Source organism: Tyto alba, unplaced genomic scaffold (genome assembly GCF_018691265.1).
Source record: "Tyto alba isolate M040663 unplaced genomic scaffold, T.alba_DEE_v4.0 Super-Scaffold_34, whole genome shotgun sequence".
Taxonomy (NCBI): domain Eukaryota; kingdom Metazoa; phylum Chordata; class Aves; order Strigiformes; family Tytonidae; genus Tyto; species Tyto alba.
The window spans coordinates 1,462,730-1,484,263 of record NW_024881309.1 but is presented as its reverse complement, the minus strand read 5'-3'; the positions used below and the strand labels follow the sequence as shown (position 1 = coordinate 1,484,263).

At 38.6% G+C, this 21,534-nt stretch overlaps 1 protein-coding gene across 3 annotated transcripts in view; it reads right to left on the bottom strand.

The window, feature by feature from the left end:
- The window catches only part of SLC23A2 (solute carrier family 23 member 2), a 63,450-nt gene that overhangs the window by 15,571 nt on the left and 26,345 nt on the right, over positions 1-21,534 (bottom strand). For all 3 annotated transcript variants that reach the window (XM_042801318.1, XM_042801316.1, XM_042801317.1), the window contains exons 2-8: positions 17,188-17,473; positions 16,424-16,522; positions 10,894-11,010; positions 9,581-9,738; positions 4,937-5,025; positions 3,254-3,324; positions 1,925-2,106 (exon numbers count right to left, since the gene is read on the bottom strand). In XM_042801318.1, coding sequence (XP_042657252.1) covers positions 1,925-2,106; positions 3,254-3,324; positions 4,937-5,025; positions 9,581-9,738; positions 10,894-11,010; positions 16,424-16,522; positions 17,188-17,319 — 848 coding nt within the window. In that variant the 5' untranslated portion in view covers positions 17,320-17,473. The remainder of the gene's footprint in view (positions 1-1,924; positions 2,107-3,253; positions 3,325-4,936; positions 5,026-9,580; positions 9,739-10,893; positions 11,011-16,423; positions 16,523-17,187; positions 17,474-21,534) is intronic.

Below are 21,534 nucleotides of genomic sequence, written 5' to 3'. Positions count from 1 at the left end.
AGCTTTATTCTCCCTCAATCTCCAGGAACAAAGAGCTCTGCACAAGAAGGGTGTCATTTATAGCCTTTACCCCCGACTATAGAGTCGAATGATAAAGGCACCTTTTCCTCACATTCAGGAAATATTTTGGCATGTCTCCCAAAGTCCATTATGGAAAGATGGGCTCCACTCCCTAACAGCAGGTATCCTGCCACAGTCGCCCTGAGGACAGGTGGCTTTGTATTTTGGTTTATTTAGTAGAGAGCTGTAAATAATGTAATATTATATTATGGTAAATAGTATTATATTGGCTACACGGCAGGGGGGCTTACTGCCATTCTGTAAAATATTAACAAATCTTTAAATGCCCAAAGAAACAGTTTTGTTCACTGGATATACAGGCAAAGATCAATTCAGGAATAATTTCCCTTTTTACAGATCATGATGTGATGTGTTTTATGGATTAAATTATTTCAGCTTGGCACCTGCAGATCAAGCAAGGTCAGAAAACTGTTTGGGGACTGAAAATCTTGTCAAATAGCATCTGCAGCTAATAGAGGATAATAGCTCTTACCCAGGTATTATTCTGCTGGTCTAGATAGCAATGAAGTATTTTCATCTCATCAGAACAGTCAAGACAATTTCAAGTGCCACATCTTGTGGAGATCAAGTTACTTTTGAGTGTTTCTAGATGGCAATGGAGTTATTTTCAACAGTCTAATGCACATTCTTATGTGGCAGAAGCCAGAAATACTTATTGACTGGGTAATATTTAAAACCTGCTCCGAAATTGATTTTTTTTTTTGCATCTGCAAAACGTCAACTGTAATTACACGTTTCCATGTCCAATTCACCAAAGGTCTGTTTGATTGATTTAACATTAGTCCCAACTTGCATAGAATTTGTTTTACAGGAAAATAAAACGTTCCTTTGGGTCAGCTGCTTAACATAATAGAATTACAAGAATATTCATGATGCTAACATCCAAGATAAAAGAGAATTAAACAGCCCTTTTAATTATAAGCTGCACTTACAGAATACTTTACATGTTCAAAGTACTGTGCAAACAGATTAGTCAGATCAGAATCTGATCTCATCAAGTCATTCCTTCCGCTTCCAGAGCCAGCACAGAGTTGGTCGCTATACACTGAATATAGCAACTGCTTCAGTCAATTTCCTTCTCCCTAAAATGTGGTTTCTATCCTCATTTGGCTGGTTATCCACAGCATCTCACAGGAAGCTTTTGTCTTCTCCTCATCTCATTTTTCTCAGTTATTTCCTTTCATACCACTAATCTCAACTCTTTAATTTCCCTGGCATCTATATCTACAAAAGCACATACATCATGCCCTGAAATTCATTCTAAAAGCCTTTTTGTCTACTAAACCAAAATCTGTCTGCTTATGCCTCCCTGACTGATGGCATTCATGGAAATACACATGCTCTCTGTCCTCATACAAATTTCTCTTGGCTATAGATAAGCAAACTAGTAATAACGACAAATGGATCACTACTACCAATGCTATTTGCTCGTTGTTGCAGAATAAGAAACATACACAGTAGCATCATAGAAATAGAAATTATCCCCCTAATCTCTCCAGTGTTTTGCTAAATCATCTTTTCTATAGCACTGAATTACACTCTGCTAATGGCTCCCAGACCAACTACTGTTTTATAAAATTCTCTGTTCTCTGCACCTCACTTTCAGCCGTTGCTCCTCTCCTGCTCCCAGAGCTGCTGCTGTCCTTATTCCCAAATTGCCAGCTGACCCCATCCAGACCCACTCACATCCCTGCACATGGTATTTCTCCATGCTGGGAGCACTGCAATGCTACCTTTGGCAGCCGGGCAGACCCTGGCTTTTCCCTGGCACTCTGAAATTCCTACGTGATGACTTACCAACTGGGACCCCCGGCCTAAGCCAAGAACACCCGGGAGTACTTACAACATCGCAATACCCCAGTGCTTGCCCGCTCTTTCTCCAGCAGCTTGGAAACCGGAGAGGCCGATGAGAGCAACAGTTGGTGTGATGGTCAGAGGTCCAATGTATCGCAACAGGGCGCCGGGAAGGCCAAGCAAACCGATGACCACCTCTATCAGGGAGGACATGATAATAGCACCTTGGATCTGAACACACAAGAACGGGATAGAGACAGTTCAGTCAAATCTTACAAGCAAACCCAAAACATTTCTTTTTCTGCTCTGGATTACAAACTGCAGTTAAAAGAATTCAGTGACACAGAAGAACTCAGCAAATTTTTTGTCATAAAACAGCTCATTATGTTTAAGTGACTTATTGCTTAAGCATAACACTTATGGTTTTCTCCACAAAACTATTACACAACAGACCAGTGGGCCAGTCTGGTAGTTGTGTGGATAGCACATCACACTGTCAGACAGGAGACCTGGGTTCCAGGCTAACCTTTAAGCTCTCAGATCGAACCGGCAAGGGTTGGTGGCGCCACGGAGGTGATGCTCCTAGCTCCTAGGGGCAGAGTGTATGCTGCATTGTTCACAAGTGCTCCTTAGAAGCTGGTATAGAGCAGCGTTGTGGTCTCAGGAGACTGTCAGCCCTCTTGGCTGCAGGGCTCTTGGCAGGATGTAGCTATGGTTTGAACATGGGGAAGAGAGAGGGGTTGTTTTTAATTAAGAAAAAGTTTGCAGCCCAAAGCAACGGGATGGGAGATAAATTCCATGACACACGCCTTAATTTGGACTACGCTATCTACCACTCTAGTGTGGTGCCTGGGCACAACCCTCATCCTGGGCTCTGCAGAGCATGACGAAGTTCAGACTGCAGTGCTGCAAGTGGAGAAGGAGTTTGACAGATTTCAGCAAGTCTCTTGGGAGAATCAACATCTTATTAGAATAGTCTCCAACTTAAGACACCTAGGGATGAACAGATTTGCTAACTGCATGTTACCTTCCACGGGACAGCCTACTCAACAGTGACAGCAGGCAAATGGTCTGGTAGCAGCTGAACTGCTACTAGTAAGCACAAATAGTAAAGTGTTATAAGAGGAGTATTCGTCTCGCTTGTGCATTTTACTGTGCATCTTTTGGAATGTGGTAACTAACTCCTTGCATTTGCTGTCCAGCAATGAACAAGTTGAAAAGATGAAGACTTCCATGAAATGAGTAAAGGGATATATTCAAATGAAATCGCAGTGAAAAAAAGAAATTACCAACTTAAAGACAAGAACACAGAGATGGTTAGGTGAGAAACTCAACTGGAATCAGACAGATCAACAGCTAAAGGCTACTCCTACATTACCTCTCGTATTCTGGGATACCAGATGTGCTCAGTGTGAAGCAGTTCTGTTGTTCCATTTGTAACTGTTATATCTTACAAAAAGAAAGAAAGAACAAACACAGGTATTTATTCCTTGGCCACTTTGCCATTGTTTAATACAAAGTAAATCTGTGAAGCTGTGTCTGACAAATGAGCCTTGATTTACACAGAATAAAAGTTCTGCAATGCTACAAATCAAGTAATAGCACGCTTACATTTCCCCAAGAGCTAACCACTAATTTTACCCACTGTACTAAAATGGAAAAAAAATCATAACTTTCAAAAAGAAAGTTCAGTTAGAGATTCTTTCCCCACTCCAATAAATGCATGAATGGAGAATTACTCAACTGCACACTAGGAATCAAGTACTCCAACGTTTGTTGTTCACCAATTTAGGTCACTCCCTGAATTGACCTCCGGTAACAACCCCATCTGACACCTTTTGAAGGCTAAAAGGTTTAAGAGCAAGATGCACGAAAGGCTGTTTCTGAAAAGCTGAAGTAGTGGAAAAATTGTTTTGCCATCAAAGGTTATCAGACAGTATTTTCTTTCAACAAGGTGTGTATTAGGATACTGGCACATTTTGATGCACAGAAATACCCAAAACAGCTAGCACTACTAAAGCACACCATAGTTTGCCTTTATAGTTATATATTAGTTAGTTACTATAGTTAACAATAGTTTGTCTTTGCCTCTTGGGCACTGAAACCCACATGCTACTTCCCAGTAGCTAAGTCTGACTCTCCCAGTGAGAAAATGTAAATGCTCAAATTTAAGTTTTCTATAGTGAAAACATCAGGAAAATTAATTAGATGGTGGTAAGTGAATCAAGAGATGTATAAACACATAAATCATATAAATGATTATAGAGAATCAGCAGGAACCCTGGGAAAAACTTTAGCTAGAAACAAGCAGCCTGCTTCTCTATACTGCTGTCTTGCAATGCCCACAGCGTTACTACTGACTGACCCCACCACATTAACAAGAAAACTGCCAGAGCTGCTGTTTCCACTTCAGTTATCTAACCTGAGTTAAAGCAAAAGTCCCCTACCCAACAAGTTTTATGGCACATTTTCACTCTAGAAGAATGGAAAACGTTTCATGATGATGAAGTTAGCAAAGAAAAAGTTAAAATGAACATCCAAATACTATCAAAGCTTGCTCTGCAAAACCTGTCAGGTATGAGCTAAACAGGTAAAAACAATGGTCTTGAGGTGATGCTGAACATTGCCCAAACTTACTACTACTCAACTTAAAAGGACTTGATCGGACTCACTATTTCCAAATACCAGAAAGAAACATTTCCAGAATCCTGCCTTTCTCTACACTGTTAACGAAATAAATGTTTTATGCTAATGTTTAACATTGCTTTTGTCAATCTTTTTTATATTAAAAAAAAACAAAAAAAAAACAAACAAAAAAAAAAACAAACAACAACAAAAAAAAAAAAAACAACCAAAAAACCAAACAAAACAGGAACAGAATTCCACAACAGAATTTTTAGGAATCTTTTCCCAAGGCACAAAGTTTTAACATTGTGAAAGCTGGTTTTTCATATTCCCTGTTCATCACTTCCAGTTTCCATATCAAAAGGTTTGGCAGTTGCACTGTATGTGACCTGGGTCACTTGTTACTTAAACCTGAACAAACATAAATGACAATTACCTGTATTATTACATTTCCACTTCTCCAGGGAGAGTATTGCTCTAGCAGGTGCTAAGAATGCAAAAGCACTTGCTTGAAACAAGGGCAACCTGGTGGAAAGGGAAAGAAGAGACGCTGATGTTTCTCAGTGTTACAGTACCGCGTCAGGATATCAACTGCAGTCAAGTGGTTACTCACCCTCAAAACCACCCTTTACTGGGGGTGGCTATTAAAAATGTGAAATATGAGAATTTCTTATTAAAAAGAACAGCTATAGAAATATGAAGACTTCACAAACCAAAGACCTAACAGAAGACACTACATGCATGAAGTTATTAACACAACGCCTATCACAGATAATTACCAGAGACCAGCACGCAGGTACCAGACATCGACTGAAGGTTTTGACTCAGCAGCACAGCAAGGACACAGATGCACGTTCTGATGCAAGTACCAGCCAGGCTGCTGAGCATGCAGCTTTTACCGTCCCGCCACATTAAAAAAGCTCTTTGATAGTGCAGTATGCAGTTTGCATACTCAATACCTTCCCTCTGCATAACTTGAAGTACAGTCATTTATACATTCATCTTTAAGTGTATGTGTAAATAACTATTAGGTTGATAAGAGCTGATTAGATGTTCCAGGTGGTTACTGACAATAAATACAAACGCTGCAAGAATTTCAAGATGACATTCTTGGCATTGGTGCTTACACTTCCCAAAAGGTTTAAGATCTGAAGAACATCTACCAGCACCAACTATGTATTTATTGAATCAACTGTAGCTTGCATAACATCACAAATAAGCAGATGTTACTTAACTACAGAGAAGATGCACTTTGAACTATTCTATAAATACTGTCATGAACGGATTGTAATAAGATTCTCCTTAATAGCAGATCTCAAACTGTAACACATGGAACATTTAATTGCTCATGTGGCTCTAGTTACTGCACCGTGTTTATGGCTGTTTTACAGCCGCAATGAAGTGCCTTGATGCCAGTGCAAACACCAGTAAAGGAAAAAGAACTGTAACTTTCAGATAAAGATCAGAAAAGCCACAAAGGAGAGGAAAAAAATAAAAAAACAAACAAACAAACAAACCAGACAGTGGGGGGAAAAAAAAATCCTATACAGGCTTAACACAAAAAAGATCAAACCAGAAGCATGTTATTAACAGTAGTTGTAAAGTTCAGAGTCAGAACTGTTGAATTACCATTGGAAAGGAGTTTGGGTCATGGACAATCTAAAATGCTGGCCCACCTACTGCAAACACTGAAAACTGCATTAGAAAAATCAAACTTCATAAAATACACGGGCCATCTGAGCACACGTGCCTGGCATGTAATTCCCTTCTAAGATTCTTCAAGCAAAAATCAAAGATGTATCTTTGGTGAAGAAACGGTTGGTAGCTGAGTGAATGATTCACCTTATTTTTCAAGGTTCATTACGCAAACTGAGCAAGCTGGTGCCCATGGCAAAATATGCAATACCTGTAACAAGCTGTTACTCCTCTATGCCACCCACGCAGTACTCTGTCCCCCCAACTAATAATTTTGTAAATATACATTGCAAACACATTCTCCAGTGATGAAGTCAGTTGCACTGAGACTTAGGTCTAGATTGTGAGTTTTGTATCACATAAAATACCCTGCATACATACTGAATAATAAGATCTTAGCGTTTTTTGCTTAGCTATCTGCTCAACCTTTAGATGAGACAGTTAACTTGGACTATTTACCAAAAGGGCCAGCAGGCTCAAAATATAGGGTTTTTTTCCCCCCCCAGCAGAAAAGTTTGGTGGTGTTTTTTTTTTGTTTTTTTTTTTGTTTTTTTTTTAAAAACAACCCATATTACTCAAAACCAGCCAACGAAGATCAGTCTCTTTCTGAAGAGACAGCTGCGGTTTGGAAGATGACTTATGAAATACTCTTCCTATTGCTAAGCCAGGCATGGTACCACCAGCTTATGATTGGATATCATTTTAATTTCATGTCTAAATTGTGAAATTGCTCAATTTTGGCAACAGTCCTTGTGAAGACAGAGTTTTTTACGCAGTTAAAGTCATCTGGAAATGTCTTCATTACCTTAACATCTCACACAGATGTAAGAATGCTTAGACAATGTAGCGATGGGCACAACAACAAACCTAAAATGTCTAGGCATATTAAAGTTGTATTTGATTGTCTCAGTCATACTAATTACTCTGAATCCTTGCCAAATCTTTTGGCTTATTACATAATCTAATAAATAGCTTGAATTCTTAAAATCAGTATGGGTACCAAATTGACCACAACTCCACCTCATAATTGAGCTAAATCCATCTTTAAGGATCTTTAAGCCATGGAATTTGACCTTTTGAAACTGTAGTGGCTTTATTTGCTGAAATACTTTGCAGTTGACAGACTTGCCAAAAAATACTTTAAAATCTCATTTAGAGAACGTCGATGCTATATCCCATTCCCACCCTTACATAAAACCGGAATCACATGTTAAATAGTTATAAAACATTCAACCGCAGAAATTTTCTCAAAGACCCAAACACAATTGCCTCTTCAGTATGTAAACATGTACTTCACAGTGCAAGTGGAAGCCACTGAAAAGGGAAAAAGAAAAACAACAAAAAAACCCCACACCAAAATCCCCAAAACACTGCGGAGGACAGAGGTGGGATTACACAGTAAGAGCAAAGCATTTCAAAATGGTGGGACCACACTGGTTTCTGCAAGAGCCCAAAATCACTCTACAGGAAGTAACAAAGAGCCCAAGATTAGTTAGGGAGAAAATGAAAACACGATGAACTTTAGTTCTGTGAAGAAATACAAGTCTCAGAAGGCATAAAAACTAAGAATTTTCTGATAAATGAGGCAGAAAGCAAGCTGGTAGAAGTACAGGAAAACAAAGCTCCCCTTTGAGTTCATCTCCATCCATGACTCTGCATTTCTTATAACACTGGAAGACTTTAAACTTCAGTAAATCCACGGAGGAGACACTCAAAGCTGAACAACAAAAGACCTCATCTTCCACCTCCTGCCTAAGTTAAGAATCTCTCGATTCCCTATGTAAAGCACAAATGGAAGAGTGGGAAAAAACCCCCACATTGCTCCCATTAAAAAAGAGGTTCAAACCACCAAAGGGCACAACTCTGCTCCTCTGTCTCCTTTCAGATGCGTTACTTCAAAATTTATGATTACAGCTAAGTCAAGTTACTCTATGAGCACAAAGAGCCAACCAGGCAGCAAATATGATTATTAACTGCAGGTAGGCTTGACTAAAATACATTGGGGAAAGAAAATTTTCTCTTTCAACAAATTTCATTATGCTGTTTTGTCATCAGAACAAACTTTTCATACAAAATAGTGGAGTGATTTTATAAATTGAGTAAGACAGTAAAAAAACAAAGGGAAGATTTTTTTCAAATGAAAAAAGACAAGAAAGCTAACTAAAGCACTAAAATAGCAACTAAAGATTACCTTGGAGAACCTAAAATATTTGGAAAATTTTTAGATGAAAAGCTGACCTACAACTGCGAGTGATCTACCATAGGCTTGCCTTCTGCACCCTATTGAGATAACTTTTCCACCCAAAGACTCTGTTTCTTAAATAAATCTTTAAAAATGTGGGGGGTGTTTGTCCGTTTTCTATTGGAATGCAAGATTTCAGCTCACATTGTTCTTAAATTGAACTAAATGACCCATGAATCATTCAAGTAACCATATGAGGGCATACTCTTAAAATATGCACTTTTCTTCTGGTTTTACTTATCACTCTTGGTTTATTCAAGAAGATGCAGAAATAACCCTGCAGGTTTTAGCTATTCCCACTTCTCACAGGCAGAGTCAACAAAAGTTTAAGTAAACATATCAAACTTCTCTCGTCAGTGTTTACTGTAGAACACACTTTAAAAAAAAGATTTATCTTCATGTTAGTAAAACTTACAACATCCTGTTCTTACCAACAGATTTTTACAAGTATTTGCTAACACTTGAGTTGGTCTCTTGCATCCTCCCCCCTCCCAAGGAGGGCAGAACAAAGGAGAGGTACAGGCATCCCTGTATCTAACGTGTGTACTTCTTCCCAACTCAAGGAAGGATCATTACCTGCAACTTAGAGCAACTAACATATAAAAACAAATTATTTGTTTGTATTGGAAAGTACCAGAGACAGTCAGTTCAGAGAGTTACCCTCATCATTTTTCCCCACCTTTTTAAATTGACAAGCACTTTAAGGGAACAAGCACACTATTTGCTGTAGGACTAATCACAACCACCTCAATATTGGCCAGTACAAAGTATCATTCAAGAAACTAATAAAAATATGAAAAATAGTTCCTCTCTAGCACAGTGTATTACTTTTTCCTTTCCCGCAGAAACACTTCATCCTTCTCTGTCCTCATGCACTTCCCTCCTTCTTCTCACTCCCTGTTGCTGCTTTATTTCCTTACCCTTGGAATGCCTTCTCTCCTTTCAGATCCACCTTTTTTTGGGAGAAGCTTTCCAAAAGCTTTCCCTAACTGCCCTGTATTTGACCTCTTATCTTGTATTTCACGTTTACCCTTTGAAAATAGACTACTAACCTCCTGGATCCCAAGACTGCATCCTGAAAATCCCAACAGATGTCTAGTCTTATCACCATCTGAACATCTAGAAACAAGTCCCAAATCTCACCTGCACCCAAAAGTTGTTTGTAACAATGTAGTGATGCCCACGCAGAAGAAAATGGTCCCAATCAACTGGCTGGTAGCCCACTGGTCAAATCCAACACACATGGCATCAGCTAGCAAAAACGGCACTGCTATAGTTCCACTGAAACATGTTAAGTAATGCTGGGAAGAGAAAAATGGTTTGTTAGTACTGCAGCCAATATTAGTAAGTAAATAAATTTATGACCATTTTTTCTTTTGCATTGGATATTTTTGCTTTCGAATTATCCACCAAAGCTCTCCTGGTCCTAAGCATTTCTTGAATATTTTCCTTCCATGTTGAGCTACCACTAGCCTGTTGCTAATGTTCACTATTTCTGTAGGATAAGCTAGGTTATTTATGTAGCTACATAGCTACTGTTCTTGAGGAGGAGGTATCTAGGTAACTGTGCTGAAAACAGCTTCTAACTCAGAAAAGCAGATAAATAACCTCATTCACTTTCAGCCATGTAAAAAAACATTAGCTTACCAAGGAACTTAGAGCACAAACTAGGCTGCAAATAAGCTCTCAAGTACCAGAACTTGGTACTCATTAATTCTTTTTCAATCCAAATACATTAAGCAAACAAACAAACAAGAGCCCCCATATTCAACAATGCAAGTAAAAATATAGTCTCTACAGAACTGCCAGTCCTTGAGGAAAGGCAGAAATAAAAAGGATGTTTTGGAATGTATTTGTTAGGATATCTCAACATACTTTACACATATTAACAAATTCTCAGCATTCCTGTAAGACAGATATTACTAACATTTGAGAAAGAAACGAGATGAAACTAGCTGTTCCACTTCACACAAGTGAAGTCCTACTCATTGTAGGGAGCAGATGCTCTCACTCCAAGGACTGCAAAATTTACCAGCCCCACTTACTAGTGAGCCTACAGGTGCAGGCTGAGGCTATTAAGGTCGCAAAACTGAAATTACTATAGTAGCAGTTTTAATATTCAAGATTTCAAGACTAAACTATTATCTCTCTACATCTTTAATTTCACTTTCTAAAGCTTCCCACTTAGCATTTGCTCACTGATTTGCTAACAGCAAAAGACTAAATATTGAAGTGAATCTCACAAATGCATACACTAGCAAACAATAATGTAGATCATTATCAACACAGTAATCTTTGTGATCAACTTCAGAAGAACTATCTTAACACTTTCTTCAAACATGTCAGAGCGTGGGAAGAATAAAATTATCACATGCACAAATGCAATGAACTACACAAAATCCTAAACAAGCTTTAAAAGTTACAGAGAAAAACATTATAGCTGTTTGGAAACATACCTGTAACCCCAAAAATATGCAGAGATACCAAGGAGGAACATCTTCGATAGTGTAAATCATGTCAGTTCTCTGTGCATCTAAACTGCCACTGCTGTCCAGCGTCTCTGCCAAAGAGCTCTATTTTGATAGGGAAGGTGGGGAGGGTAAAAAAGTGGGGGAGCACACAAATAACAGTGGGTTACTGTTACATATGAATACACTGAATTTGAACTTTCAGGCAATTCGCAGATACTCCAAGGCTGGTATAGTACTCCCAAGAAATGGTGGTAAAGTGACATTTTTAAAGCCTTTTACCTCAGATGATGAGCTCATCTCCAGCTCTAGCTAGTGAGCTTGTACTGAACACATTCACTTCTATAAGCCATTCTCTGCTTATTTATACTAACACAACAATTGTTTATGATATAACTGATCTGGCAGCCAAAAGGTGCCCCAAAAAATGAGGTTATCATGACAGAGCTAATAAAAAAAAAGGGAGGGGGGGTAAGAATCAGAACTAAGTAGAAGTGTCAACAATGGTTATTTTCAAAGCAGAATGGCTACCCTTGCATAAGAGACCAAAATCACAGGCAAGAAAGTTCCTCATTACGGTAATTGCTTCCCTGCTTAATTCTTACTCAATTTCAGTCGTGGTTAACCTTTTTTACCCACAAGATTTACCATTTTTGCTTCCACCCCACATTCAAGTCAAGAAAAATGTTAATCACTGTAACTGAATATACGGCCAATTTATATTAGTCAAGTGGGCTTCCTCCAAACCTACAGGAATATAAGCAATACCACATTCTGGCTTACCATGTGCCCTAATTCGCAGAGAGTTACAGACAACTGACCACACATATACACGCATCAAAATCCCTGCAGATTTTCCATTAAAACAAGATTCAGCTCAATCATTTCTTTTTTACAACTAAGTGGAATCATTTCGTTCAAACTCTCTGGTTTTGAAATTCCGGAGAACAAAAACACAATGCTCCAAAGACCAAATACCAACAACAAAAGCAGGAGGAAGTATCAGATTTTATCATTTCAGCTCAACTAACCAAAAAATACCTTATGTAACTACTGTTCCGACCTAATCCACACTAAACATAACAAACTCATGTGAAGTAGCCTTACACAAAGACTGGGAACTTTGCCAGACTTGTGACTCTGCCTCAAATGGTCTTTACTTCTTCAAAAAAAATCACTATACATTGACAAATTATGCTTAGATAATGTCCATTTGGTTTATCATCTACAAGGTCAGAAAAGCCAAACTGACCCATGGTATTTCCCTTTTACCTCTGATTTCTGTTGGGAAAACAAATGCCACTGGGTTAATGCAAATTCAGCAAGTGTAGATGACTACACCGCTATGGAAAGGTCGAGGGTATTACAGTGAAAAAGCAAAACATAGTAGCACTAATTTTAGAAAACTCTTTTGAACAACATTAAGCACCGAGCAATCTGCTCACTGGGGTTAGTTTAAATAAGGTACAGGTCCTAAACAGAGGAATAAGGGAAACTGTTCACTGTGCAATACATTTTGCCAATCTGCAGCACCAATGTAATTTTTTCATTGACTGAAAAATGGAAGATCCCTCTCCTCACCTGATTCTCTAAAACATAACAGATGAAAAATATCAGGAGCTTGAGTTTTAGAGCTTCACCTCATACTGGAAGGAAAGCACTAAGCAGCAGTAAGCTTGTCCCTAACTGGAACTTAGGGAAAAACAGGTACATCCTCATGCCAATGCAATTATGTGCAGATCCAAGGCTGGGCACAAAGTGGCTGACCCACAAAGACAGGCAGGAGGAGGAAAACTCAACAGCCAACGCAGTTATGGGCAAACAGCAGGACATTTATCACCACTAGAGGCTTCCTTTAAGAACTTGCTCAGGAAAACAAAGATTCACCCAGAGAAGCTCCTGTGATACTTTCTGTTGTTATAAGGCAGTTTTGTTAACCTTTCTCCAGAAACTATACAAACACACAAACATACATATATATATATATATATATATATATATGTATAAAAAAATGTGTGTATGATTGCCTCACCTCTCCTCTATTTCACTGCAAGACACACTCCACCCAAGAACTTTGCTCACCAGTGATATTGCCTGTTTATTCAACATTTTGACTAAGAGGTCATCATACACTTTCAGAGAGGCAGGTCATGGAGGAAGAGTAAGAATGGTTACAACATCTGCTCCTGAGGTAGGGACAGAGAGATATCAACAGAAATTAACTGTTTGCTTCATGAATCATGTCAATGTTGGCTTGCTGAAACCACACAAATAGCAGCATAGATTTAAGAGCACAAACTGTGGCTAGCTCCCCACCTGACTGCAATGTAAAAAGATAAAACACCTACTACTGTGCACTGAGCAACCTGCATTACTCCAAGGACAGACAGAAATGGGATTTTCAAAGTTCATGATGTTCCCGTGCAGGGTATCAGGTTCTCTAAAAATCCAGTAAGTGATTTGTGCAGATTGGTGACTGGTTTGGCCCCTTCCTTTTGAAAACCCATCTTCTGGCCTCTTTTCTAGCTTTTCTAACTTTGCCAGACCAATGTCCAATAGCTACCTAACTGAACTGTTCCACTTAGTGTTGAACACCACCAATTTTTCTTCATAGGACTGATGAGACTGAAACAATTACATCACTTAATTTTTCCACCTGTCCTTCTATTCCATTCTATATATTCCCCCTCTTCTTTGGGCAGCAGAAATTAGAAATGATGACCTGTTTCTACCAGGAAGACCATGGCACATGCAGCAAGTTTATGAGTCCCTTCAGAGTTTTTAATTTATGATTATATTTATGGCTACATTTGTTTACAAAGAACAAAAATGATCAGCAGGCATCAGGCCTAGGAACAAGTCAACTTGTCCATGGCATGTAGAAAGCTCTTGTTGGGCACAGACCAACAACTGCTAACCAATTTAAGCTCTCCTTTAGAAAGTGAAGTTTATAGGTCTTCTAACAAAAGAATTTAAAACTTTAAGGCATAATTGTTATAGCAATGTCTGTCCTACACAGCAAAGTGGTCATTAAAAAAAAATCCATGATACTCTTCATTCATTCCAAAAGCCAGACTTTGCTTTGGAAGAGGAAGCTTTCACCTTCATCAAACCTTTAGCAGATAATGGCTAAAAGGAACTGACATAAAAGAGACCAAGACTGAACAACGAGGAGTGTGAGAACTAGGGTGAGGTCTGGCTATTCTGCTGCGAAATCACTGGGTAGTCACTGGCCCTTTCGTATTTCGAGCATGTGCCTGCTGGTTTAATGTACCGCCTATGTGCTGATGCTTGCCAAGTATGCCACAGTATGCTGTAGGGAACTGCTGGGAATCAACTGCACCTTTTTGAATGAGATACTGATCAGAGACTAATTTTTTTTATTATTATTTTTAATTGGCCAAAGATGGGACAACACAAAAATGAAAAAAAGCAAAGATTAAGTATAAACAGGGGGAAAAAAGACAGAGATAAAGGTAAAACAAGTGTTGCTGGCATGGGGGGGAAACCCCAAACCAACAAACCCACTCCAAATCCAAAGATGCACTGTTCTTGGTGTTTGCAAGACGAAGGCTGTTACCAAATACTGGTGGGAAGGACCAAAAGAAAAATGATTAACTGTGGGGAATAAGGTCTTTGGGGAAATACCTTAAAGAGCCAACAACATGTTCAAATTTATTCTATTAAGCAATAAGCAGCATAGCATTGTTTATTGTATAGGGGTGCATCAGTTGTTTCTCACTTGGGCTAACAGTTTATTGTTTCAGCTAACAAATATTGTGAGACAACATAAGCATTGGGCATCCTTCAGCAATTAAGTACACTGCAGTCCTCCTTGTTAAAGGTTTTTTATTCAAGGCCTTTTCATTGTTTTTTTTGGTGAGTGATCCCTCAAGAGGAATGCTAAGCCAAGAACAAACATGCTTCATGCACACACTTATTTTTCAAGTGACAAGCAGGAGGTTTGCCCAGATTACCAGAAATACTAGCCTCAAATACTATCTTAATACATGAGGCTGTTAATTGCTACAGCCCCTCCTTTCACTTTTCATTCATTGTATGCCACAGTAAAGCTTTAACTCAAGCAGATTTGGTTGATTAAAAGCTCATGGTCTCCTTAAGGTGAATTATCATCCATTATTTACAGTTCTGATCACATGGATCAAGTGGAAGGGAGAAAAATATACGTTTGGTAAAAACAGGCCATTAAGACATGCTTTAATGTCTAGAGATCGCTTATCTTAGTTGCACAATTTCATCCCAACACCTTTTGCTCAAGGCTTTTATCAGATTGTCTCTCTCTCTCCACACTAGTCTGAGCATGCTCCAAGAATAAGCCATCACAGACATCTGCATGTCAACAGTTGCCAAAATTTGTCCATTAAAATATCAGCATGATCAAGATGGTAGTAGAGACATACCTGCCTGTATTCAAGACATACAGGCAGACTATCTGTAAGAGAGTATACAAAGGCACATGGTGGCATTCATAACATTCTTTTAAAATATAACACCAGAAGACCTCTGTCAGAATAACCTGTTTAGGGTGTATTTTAAATCTGAAATTCAAAAGTGAATTTTGATGTCTGAGTTAGAATACCCTTTGATATCATCCTTGCCCCAACAGAAGTTACAGTCTCAAAGAAATGATCATCATGATGCTCTTGCTTGAAACCAAGAGTTTTGTTCTTGTTTCAATTTGGACATTTGAAAAATTTAGTCAAATTGTGGCTTTTTGGAGATATGGCTTAACCACAAAGCCAATTAGATATAAACATTTCAGAAAAAGGTGCTGTTCAGATTTACTGTAATCCTCTTATTTTAAACAAAAACTCAGAATCACACCATCTCTGCCTGCACGATTATTATTGATCAGGCTTGGGGAATGATGGAATTGACAAAAAAAGCTAGAAAAATCACAACCAAATTGGTCTCCCATTCAAGGCCTCTGCTGGGTCATCGTTACTCTAAGGAAAAATGTTCAAGGGTCTTTATGATTGGCCTCAAATTCATTCATAAAGCTGTCACTCAATAATAATAAGCAGCCCCCTACTTGGAAAAAGGACTAGAAAAATTAAGTTTATCAGGTTGGAGCTTGGAAGAAATTGGGAAAAACTGTGGGAAAGAACCCGCTTCTGAAGGTGCTCAACACCACCAGCTTACTTGACTAAATGCAAAAAAAGTTCAGAACTGAAGAACAGAAAGAATGACCTTATCAGGGAAGTCATTCAAAAAGCCAGCGAAATGAAGAAATCAAAAAATTGCATATTATGAATTTTGGTGCCAGGTCAAAGTGCATTAACCACTTCTAACATTTGCTGACTCATTCCCCATGTTCTGCAACCACAATGTGTGACCAGAAGAGTCATGAGGACAGAACTTCCCCAACCCCAATCTGAATCTGCAAGTCATCATGTTTGATTAAGAGAAAGAAAATCTCTCAGCCAAGTAAAACTAGTGTGGACAAATAATAGAATTGAAGAAGTGAGTTCTCACCTAGAAGGAAACCACTACATACCTTTTCTGCTATGCCATTTTCTGTAGTATAGATGGCCATCAACTCTGTGTCTTCTGTATCCTGATCACCGCTGGATGTTGCTCCACCATTTATCACGACCTTAAAAATAAAACAAAAAAATAAACACAGGGTGTTAAAATAAACATTTTCTCTGCAATCACACCTCATTTCACTCAGTTTTCTCCCTTGGTACTTGACATCTGCCTTTGACATTTAGTCAGAAAGCATTACAAGCACGGTAAGCAATCATTTCTGTAACAGCATGTCTAGGAATATACAGAAACTTGAAAGACATTACATACAGCTCCTCAAAGCCTGGACAGTGTCAGCTGAGGGTGGGGGAAACCAGCAGCAGACTGGAAATGTTCTTAAGAGGCAGACATGTACATCAAAATGATACAATTGAAAATCTGAGTACGTAAAAGAAGACAAGCAAACGTTTCCTTGCTGTCGCCTGCTATTCTTGGTCAAATAACTCAGGACAGACCAAAGGCCGGTACACTCTGCAGCAGTAATTATTAATTGCTCTAATTATGAATTGCCTGGGGTATTGCATATCCTGTGAACAGCACTGCTTTGGAGCTCACATATGAAATAACTACTGACAACATAATTGTCCGTGTTTATATATAAACAGTTACAAGTGGCAAACGAGGTTTTACCAACTACTTGTGGAAATAAAGGTTTTGTACATGATTAGAACAAAGCAGTATTAACTGATTCACACTGAGCTTGACTACGTAATACCTGAATGTGTTACTTACAGGCAGGGTGAAAAAGGTGGGATGTTTAGATTCATCCTCGTATTTGCCCTCTGTTGAGCCTCCCGCCTCCACTGATTTCGAAGTGGTATTCTTACCAATCCCCATGGTTTCCAGAATGTCAAGGACTTGCATACAGTACCCAAGCGGATGCTTCTGCGATGAAAGGCCAAGTACTAAGGACAATTACTTATTTAAATAGCAGCACCTCCAGGAATCACAAAAGTGCTCAGTAATCCAGCTGGGACATTCGGGTTGCTTTTTTAAGTATCACTAGCATCAATGGCACCTAGAATGGAAGGGAGAAATTAATTTTTTCTTGATTACCTAAGATATATGTACAAACACAAGCCCTGAAGCTTTGGTTGCCTCTCATGCTCATGACTCAGCAACTTTGTCATTCCTTTTTGATTAGATAATTAGCAGATTGCCATTTAAAGATAAAGCTGACGGCATTTAAAGTTCTGTCAGGATGGGAATATTGTGATTATTCTCTCACTCTTTTCCTGTGGTCTTCAATTATTAGTAGTATATTGAATCCTTGGTGGTGTTTCAATTTCACAGGCATTTCCACAGAACTTTTTGGGAACAAAGTACACCTGTACTCCAGCCACGCAGCTATGTAGCGCAGCTTGCTATTGAACATTCACTGCAAACAATAATGTGTGCTTCTTCAAAAAGCATAAATTGGTAGACATGCAAGTTCACTTCTGTATAACTAAATCTTTCCTTTTAAAACAACTTATTTTTAAATAAAAAGCACCCAGGAAGCTTAGACTAGATGGACAGTGAAGCACACCTGACTTTCAGTGAGCCTATTTCAGACGGACTGAAACAGCCCTTTCTGCTGAACACCCTTGCCTGAAATTATCCCAGCTGCATGAGGGACATTCAAAGTCTGCCTGATGATGTTAAAATAACTGCTTCAGGATGCAACGGTGCAATTTAATTAGTGTCACTACTATTTTGGCACAGGAACAGGAAAGATCATAGAGCTTACTGGTTCCCTTTTGTTTTCCCAGATGGGTCACTATGGTACAGTTTTCCCACATTTGCTCTTTAAATTAGACCTGCCAGTCCATGGTCCTCCACACTTTTACTATTTCCAAGACTAAGGAACATGAATTAACAGATTTGAACCTAAACGTCCCACAGGACAGCACAGAAAATTCTGCAGCAAACCAAGTTTTGCACTTTGAGGTTACTAAGCTTCAAAAAAGAAAGTGCAGCTGCAAACAGCTGGGGATGAAAGCAGCTAAACTACAGATGAAAGTACATGATAGAACCTGAAAAATGGCCTTTTCAAAATCATAACAAGTGAAATTTTCTGCAAAGCCAGGAACACATTAAAGCAGCAAAACCCACTGCATACCCTCATTACTTCAAAAGCAAGTTAATGATATTTTTAGCTTAATTGCTGGAAGCGGAAACACAGCTAACGGACATTCAGAAAACACAGTTATGTATATATTAGAAAGCAAAAAAGTAGGGTTTGGATTTTTTAAGCCTCCCTTCCAAAATGCTGCTCAGGAAAATACCAGCAGCTTGAATGTCTACTGTAATTTCAATAATAATGAAACTTGACAAAGACCCTTCTGCTAGGGGCAATTTAGGACTGTTTGAAAAATTACTGAGTACTAATATTTTAGAACCTCTTAATAACTGTTAATCACCCATTTGCTAGAAAATTCTGGTTACCTGAGGTGAAAGAGATATTAATCTTTTGAAGCAATGTAACTTTTAAAGAGAAAAATGTATGTACATAAGAAATACTACTTGGGCACTGAGATACCCTTGAAGCACTCCTAATTAAATAAAATTGAATTGAAAGCAGTGCCTTCAAACAAGGGTTTAATTAAGACTTGTTTCTTAAATATTAAGACAGCATAATCAATTATTTCTTACTTGAACTTAAGACTGAAGGAGAAAAGTAGTTCAAGTAAACACTGACATGCTGTTCGGGAAAAAAGGCATTCCCATTTTTACAATAACTACACACTTCCCCTTCAAAAGTGCAAAATCTCCAGACATGAACAGCAACTTTAAATTAGTTTGTCTGCTTCTGAGTTTGTGCCTAGATAACTGGCAATGCCTCCTCACATCTTTACAGGGACGTTCATCTCAAGGCTGCCTATGCAGGTCTGAGAGGTGGAATGAACAGGTTAGAGAGGAGATACTAGAGAGATACCAGTTAAAGGTTTGGGGGCAGTGGGGGGTTTTTGAGGGGTTTTCTTTGCTTTTACTGCAGAAGCACAAGGGTGGGGTTTTTTTTCAAGCACACAAGAAAAAAAAAAAAAAAAGAAAATAGAAGAATTTGCCTTTTTCTGTCAATGTAGGCATATTTTATTCTCCAAGAAAATTAGTGATGGAGACAGGCGTAGTTTAGTCTGGCAGCTTTATCATCTCAGATTGGAAAGGAAAAGGGCAGAATTATACCTCCCTAACAAATGCAGCCATGCCTGTAAAACACCAGTGTAAGAGTCACACCAGCAGGAAACCTGCCATTCAGGAGATCTGATTTAAGGTATTCTGGCACGATAAGCTTCTTAGTTAGCATTTACTAGCATCTCCACTGATGCAAAAGAAAAGACCACATAATCCTATTTTACTTCGCATTGCAAAACAGTAAGACTGCTATCTTCTCAAAGAAGATATGATAATTCCTCAGGAATTGTTCTTGAGAATTACATCAGGAAAGCACGCAAATAAACTGTGCCTTGTATTAATTCTTGAGACCTCCAACACAATAGCTAAACAACAGTATTTGGATGAGGTTTCTGAGATGATGACAAACAATCAACACCAAATTAAGAGGCAAAAATAGCCTCATCTGCTACTTTTCCTACAAGAGGGAGTGTGTGTCTGTGTACACACATATACATGCACACAAACACTACACATATGTGTGTCCATGGAAAATGAGAACAAATTTGCAAACTCTTCTTGCTTCTACTCCAGAATTAAACTTGCACTTAATGGCACAGATGACAATCAGAGATTTTCTGAATACTTTTATTCTGCAATCAGAAGTGTCAAAATGAAACAGAAGTCTTTAGACAGCAGGAGACCAGGTTATCTGACAGATCTCTTTCTTCTTGATCAGACCTCTTATCCCACCAACAGAGCGTAACTGAACAAGATGACTCACCCACTTTATAGCCCTCTAACAAATCTAACTGATCAGAAGCTGAAAAGTCATGTAAAAAGAGATAAAATTCATTCAACATCTGCTAGGTACACACAGTACAATGAATTATCTGCTGCCTTGGATCAAATGGAAAGGCTAGAAGTGAAACTTGCACCAGGATACTGATTAACATTCATCTCTTTCTACACCAAATTATCTTCACTGCTCATACATGATTACCCCAGGAAGGCCAAAAGCTGACATGGGTTTACAATGCTTTAGATAAGATTAGTAACTAGACAAATAGCCTACTGCAGCGGATAGTCCAGCTGCAAGTTCACAAGAGGAAAACCCTTCTAGCTGGGGAAAGGCCACTCTGCATCTTCGACACATTTGTCTTCTGCAACACACATCTTCCAGACTTGGTACCGTCGGGACAGGACACTGAGCTACAGAAGCATCTGATTCGACACAACGTGGTAGTTGTTACACTTTGCATTTTCATGACTATTAACATGACATTTTCTCTTTTACAAAGGGAGCTTTTATTTTATTTGAAGAAGTCACAATGCACTTAAAAGTTCACTGAAAGAAAAAAAGATAAAAAACAGATATGGAGTTGTACAATGCAAGACTGTAATTAAACATGCTTTTCTTTTTCTGCCTGCAGGTCGTTAGTCTGGAACCTCCACCACAAATAAAACCATTCCCTGAAGTATACAACAAAGGTTTTCCTACATAAAAATCTGCCCATATACCAAGACAGGCTGCACAAAAAGCTTCTATTTCACTCAGTACCAAACTGCATGCAAATCTGTCTAGAAAAAAATTTGAAAACTCATCTCTTACTAGATGCAAGAGTTAACTTGGGCAGGACAGAAAATACAGATATACACAAAGAGCTTATTAACATGGAAAGGAAAAATGGACAATGAACCCCATAAAAAGGCGATTGTAATATATACGTCTTTCCTCTTGCCTGTATTGTTTTCTTTAAAAGCAACATCGTTCGATGTAGGCTTTGGCTGAACCACACTAAAAATATTCCATACCTTTTAGTCTGAGAATACGCAGTAACAACTACAAATGACAAATGAAAAAAAAAAAAAATAATCAGATTTGCTGTGATGGCATTTGAGGGCCTTTAACATTTTAATCTAGAGCTTGGCAAAGCAAAGATTGGGGAAATCAAAACCAATCTGACCTCCAGATTTCAATGTGGT